At 36.1% G+C, this 5,916-nt stretch overlaps 1 protein-coding gene across 1 annotated transcript; it reads right to left on the reverse strand.

Moving 5' to 3' along the window:
- Nucleotides 1-1,861: 1,861 nt before the first annotated feature.
- Nucleotides 1,862-5,850, reverse strand: LOC102592951 (pentatricopeptide repeat-containing protein At3g49710). Its single transcript, XM_006358421.2, has one exon. It carries the CDS (start codon nt 5,691-5,693, stop codon nt 3,531-3,533), a length of 2,163 nt encoding a protein of 720 aa, XP_006358483.1. The 5' UTR covers nt 5,694-5,850; the 3' UTR covers nt 1,862-3,530.
- Between the last annotated feature and the right edge of the window lie 66 nt (nt 5,851-5,916).

Consider the following 5,916-nt stretch of genomic DNA (forward strand, 5'->3'; position numbering starts at 1 on the left):
TGTATTTGATGGGATAAGATGAAATTTGTCAATGACAACTCAGGTGGCTGATCTAGTTGTCATAAATTGTGACACAACCAGGCGAAGTAAAGATTTAAAGTTTGTGCGTTTAGAAAGATATTATAGATTTTTTAAATTTCTAGCCAAATTCTGATCAAATTTTCTGGCCATTTAGCATTACCCTTTATAAATAGATTTCTTAACACAATTGATTAAAGTTGCTAAGTTTGATCAAATCCGTTTTTCAAAAGGTATTTTTTTTAATGAAAAATTATTTAATTGTACTTAATTATGAGGTTAATTAATATGCATTATTATCTTAATTTATCCCGCAGCTATATTTTAATCCATGTATGTATATTTATATGAATATTTTTATTGGAAATGAAATGAATGATCCGTAACACCAGAACGTGCATTGTTTATAGGATTTCCATGAAAAGCAAAAAAGAGCAATAAATAACTTTTAAGGAGACGGCACCAAATGGGGACCAATTTTATAAAAATGAACATAACTACTTCACCTACCATGAATTAATTTATAACCTATAGGCGTGCAACTTGTTTAGGTATTGCACCTCGTAAATTTTTTCCAATTTTCGCAGTTTTGGTTAGGTAATTTTTTATCTTGAAAAATTTACTTTACTGAAAACGAACTCCTTTAAAAATGAGGAAAAGTGTCATTTCATATTGATTTTATCCTCCAACACACCTCATTTTAATCCATTACCTACATCCCTACCTCAAATAGTAATTTTCTAAGTCATATACAAATATTTTTAGTTTGGGATTATTATTTTTATTACGTACCGAACACAAGAGAAGAAAAAAAAAAATTCCCTTCGTACGAACACACACTAAGATATTTTGAAATTCCAACCACCTTATTTAGAGTCATTTTGAGAATTTTTTTTTTTTTTTTTTCTGAATGAAAAGTGGGTAAGAATTTAAAGCATAATAGAAGATTGATCAAAGTGGTATAGTATAGTCATCTGTGAGACTGTGATGCCAATGTGAATCGAAATGAATATAAGACACCTACACTAGTCTTGCATGTAGCGTTAAGCACTTAATTAATTGTGATTAAATGATATATGCATTATAAATTTAATTAATTATTTTTATCGTTAAATTATTTGATTCAATGTAAATACTAAGGACTAGTAGGATATATAAAAACCAAATGTTTTTGGATGACAAAACAATGGTTGAGCATAGAAACCCAGACCATTCTCATATTATTTTAAAGTCAACAAAGGAGAATAACATAATTTCTTTAAAAAGTGAATTTGACTTGTAAACATAGGTTAAATTTCTGACCAACTTAAAATTTAGAATTGTCCTACTAATGTTATGTGAGAAATGTGCAAATTAATCATGAAGCAGTCGTTTGCACGACTACTGAATAGGTGTGGATAGTATTTAAATCACTTCTTCCATCCTAAATTATTAATCACAATTATTTTTATTCGACGAATTTATTGAATTGAAAGTTGCTCTCAGGTCCTAAATCATTGGAGTAGTACTTACTTCCTATTTTGAATTGTTGGAAAATTATGTCAATTTGCTCAAAGAAAATTATTTTGCCTGCATTTTTCAAGACTTAATATTATAAATTCTATTACCTGAAAAAATGAACACCCTGTTGCCACACACATAGACAAAAAAAATAAAATGCTTCCAAAGAGAAAATGTAATTAGAATTAGAGAATAAATTCGAGCTTGGAATATATGTTTATGTTACTCAGAAAAATATTTACCAGTATGAAAAAAGATAATGTTAGATCCAAAATTTTAAAATTCCACAAGACTAACAATAATCATTACGGTCCAATCCCAAAGTTGGACCATATACAAACCGTTACGCGCACAAGTTGGCCCAAATACAACCATTATAAAAATACAGTTAATAGCACAAAATTTCAAACAAAGGATGTTTGCCTTATATCAAAACTAATTATGCAATGATTGAAAACAATCTCCATAATCTAAGACCAAAAGCTCTTAAAGTTTTAGCACTTGTTGACATAGCTGCAGAGGTGAGTGTAACAAGAGAAATCTGGAGTTGTTACAGTTCCAGGTATTTAGCTACAGAATTCATCTGTGATCCTGTACAGTATGATTTAACTTTCTTTCCATCAAATATCGATATAAAGATCACTTGAATCTCGAGACGCCATATGTAATTCTGACTTCAGATATAGCTAGTATTAGAACAGAAGAATCACAAGTACCAAAGATCACTTATACTCAATATAACAAACAAATGTAAATACTAACAGTTATACTCCTTAGTAACTTCAGTTAGTGGTGTTCATACCACCAGAAGGAAATTTACCACTATAATCAAAAGCCTTGTTATTATAGAAATCGTCAAGACTGACTTGAGTTGTGTCCTCATACCTAGTTGAAGTGAGCTCTTCTTCAGTATACAGTATACTTGTTCAAGCTCGCCAGTTCAAGGATACCCTCAATTTCTTTCACAGCCTCACCCATGGAAGGTCTCTCGGCCCCGGATTCATTGACACGTCTCATTGCCAATGTAAATAGTTTATCAACACCTTTGAGTTTTGAAGCTGGACCTATTCTTAGATCTATTAACTGGTAGAGTATGGTGTTATCTTTTAAATCATATATGGTCTCCGCAACCAGTCTCACCATGTGTTTTCCTCGTTCTATTGGAGCTCTTGCAGTTATCAGCTCTAGCAATGCCACTCCAAAGCTATATACATCACTTTTCTCAGTCAACTGTTGGCTCATGTAATTTCAGGATCCAAGTACCCCTACATAGAGAGATTCCTAGTCCCTAGAAAATGGGATTTCGAAGCAGTATGGATGGTGCACTATGGAATTACAAATGTTTCTGATATCAAAATTTGCAAATATCATCACGTAAAAATAAATAACATGTAGTGACTAATCTTTAATTGGATCAAAATGGTATTACTTCATGTTGTTCAGTCATTCATGGTCAAGAATATTACCCTTGCTGTTATCCAACCACTTTCAAGCTTAATGATTTCTTGTACGATTTCCTCATCTCTCCATATGACCTACCATATGCTAGCTGGGATTGTGTTGCACACACTAAACTTCTTGCTGCTTCGTTTGTTTCCCCAGATTTTGTAGGGTGCTTTTGTTGTTTCAGGCATGCACCATTTCAGCTCTTTAAGATGTAACATCACATTCCATTGTTGCCTTGTAATTACCTTGCAGTGAATCAATAAGAGGTTGTCATCTTCATACCCCTACTCACAAAATGCACATATATTGCAAATGATTAGCAATTCTGGCTAGATCTAAGATCATGTAGAGCATTAAACGTATAAGATTAAAATGGTTTAAGACTCAATAATCCAATCCAAAAACCAGAAAGCTGCATGCAGTGAACTCTTTAGTACAAAATCTAGTCCATCTTACTAACTCAAAGTACACTGTATAACATTCACAATTTCACTCTCCATAGCCCATGGAGATCACATGAATTGACTAGAATTAGATTAGCATCTGATTGCTAAACTTATCCGCTATCACCAGTAATCCCCACAAGAACATGCCCCAGCCTTGAAGCAATGAAACCTGTGACAATCCCTTACTGTAATCTCTCTTCCTGTCATACCAGATAGAATCTTAATTGCATTATGACAGTCGCCACATATTCTCAAATTCTTTATGATAAGAATAGGTTCACCATCTTTGGTCGATAAAAGCCCGAAAGCAACTGCCAGCTTTTCGCTGTGATGCCATAAGCTTCTCTCTTTCTCCTCCTGCCTTGTTCCATCATCTCTCATCATAGCCCACTTCAAATCGGGAGAATACCCTTCTTGCTTCATCTTCTTTGACATCTCTTCCCAGAATTTATACACCAACTTTATCATCGGATGAGAACTATCTTCTGCCACAAAGACGTGAACCCTCTTGGCCACCTCAATCCAACTACAACCCACTTGCTTTCTCACTCCCTTGTCTCGCATTTCTTTTCTAATCGATGCTACCTCTTCCCATCTGCCAAGACAAGCATTCATGTGCACAAGCATGACATACGGTGCCGCATTTGATGGATCCAGCTGAACACAGTGGCTAGCTGCCTTTGTTGCTAGCTCTATATTACCATGTGTTCGACATGCTCTAAGTAATGAGCCCCATCCAATTGTACCAGGATTATATGGCATTGTTTCGATTAGTGTCTCTGCTTCCTCGAGCTTTCCTGCTCGACCCAAAAGGTCAATCATGCATAAATAGTGCTCAGCCTCTGGTTTTATCCCAAATTTATCAGTCATTAAACCAAAATATTTCTTCCCTTCCTCGACTTTTCCAGTGTGTGCACATGACGATAGGACAGAGATGAATGTTATGTTTGTAGGTGTAATATTTCTTTCAAGCATCCATGCAAAAAGTAACAGCGACTCTGCTCCATGCCCATGCTGAGCATAGCCTGCTATCATGGAATTTAAAGTGACAGCATTATGCTCAGGCATTCTATCAAAAAGTAATCTTGCATCTTGTAGACTTCCACATTTAGAATACATTGCAATGAGAGCATTGTTCACTGATATACGATTGGATGAAATGCTAGATTTGATTGCCAAAGAGTGAATTTGTTTCCCTTGCGATGGCGATGACAAGTTAGAAGATGCACTAATCACACAAACAAAGCTGCAATCATCAGGTTGATGGCCAGCAAGCTGCATCTGTCTAAAACAAGCAACAGCTTCTTCACACAAGTCAGACTGTGAATATCCAGAAATCATAGTGTTCCAAAGGACCAAGTCAGGATAAGGAATTTCCTGAAACACTTTTTTGCACTCTGATATACCACCACTACATTTTGAGTATAAATCAATCAGCCCACTTCCAACATGTGGATTTTCGTGAAAACCCATTCTAATTAACCGAGCATGAAATTGAAGCCCACCACGCAAGTCTTCCATGGACGTAAGTGCTGTCAATACACTTGCCAAAGTAAACATGTCTAAATATAAGTCCCTAAGTTCCATTTCTTTATACAAAGCCAACGCCTTTATCCCTTCCCTATGCTGCCCATAAGCAACAATCATCGAATTCCAAGAAACTTCATCTTTTATCTCACCCATTGACGCAAAAACCTCTCGCGCATAATCAAGATGCCCATTTTTGCTATAATACGTGATGAGAGTATTATTAACAGAAGTATAAGAGTCAAGCCCAGCGGATATAGACAATGAATGAAGCTGGGTAATGAAATCAACATTGTCATTCGCAGCCGTGATAGCAGCTGAAAGAGTAAACCCATCCATAGCAAGACCCGTGTCCTTCAAATCAAGAAAGAGCCGAAGAGCAGGCTGGGTGTAACCAAGATCAGCATAAGCAGATATAAGGGTGTTGTAAGAAACAATATCCGGTTGGGGAATTTTATCAAACAGCTGGTGGGCAAGGTGGGGCTGAGCTTCTTTAGCATAGGCATTAAGGATAGCATTGAAGGAGAAGACATTGGGTTCAGGGGTAGCTTCAAAAGCCCTGCGAGCAGTGGTAAGAAGGCCACACTTGGAGTAGAGAAGGATGAAATGGTTGGAGAAGTAAGTAGACGGTGGAATGAGTGATTTGATGTAAAGGGTATGCAGAGATTTGCCAGTTAAGAGGTCTCTCTGGGCTATGCATGTTTTCAAAATGTGGCGGAATTGTTGGAGGCTCTCCACCAATCTTTGTTGGTTCATCTAAGGGACAGCCACTGCACTTTTTTGCTCTCAAAATAACTTGCCACCAAATTGGGAGGAAAGGCATAACATCAATTTATATCCTCATTTTAAATTTTCGAAGTGTATGATCACTTTGTAAGTTGGAGTGTTCAATCAATACAATGAAGACATATAGTCTGTTTTTTTTAGGTATAATGCCAAGAATTAAAGAGGGGAGGGGGGGGGGGAAGCCTAACAATCC

The sequence above is a fragment of the Solanum tuberosum genome, unplaced genomic scaffold, assembly GCF_000226075.1.
Source record: "Solanum tuberosum cultivar DM 1-3 516 R44 unplaced genomic scaffold, SolTub_3.0 scf00277, whole genome shotgun sequence".
In the NCBI taxonomy this organism is placed as follows: Eukaryota; Viridiplantae; Streptophyta; class Magnoliopsida; order Solanales; family Solanaceae; genus Solanum; species Solanum tuberosum.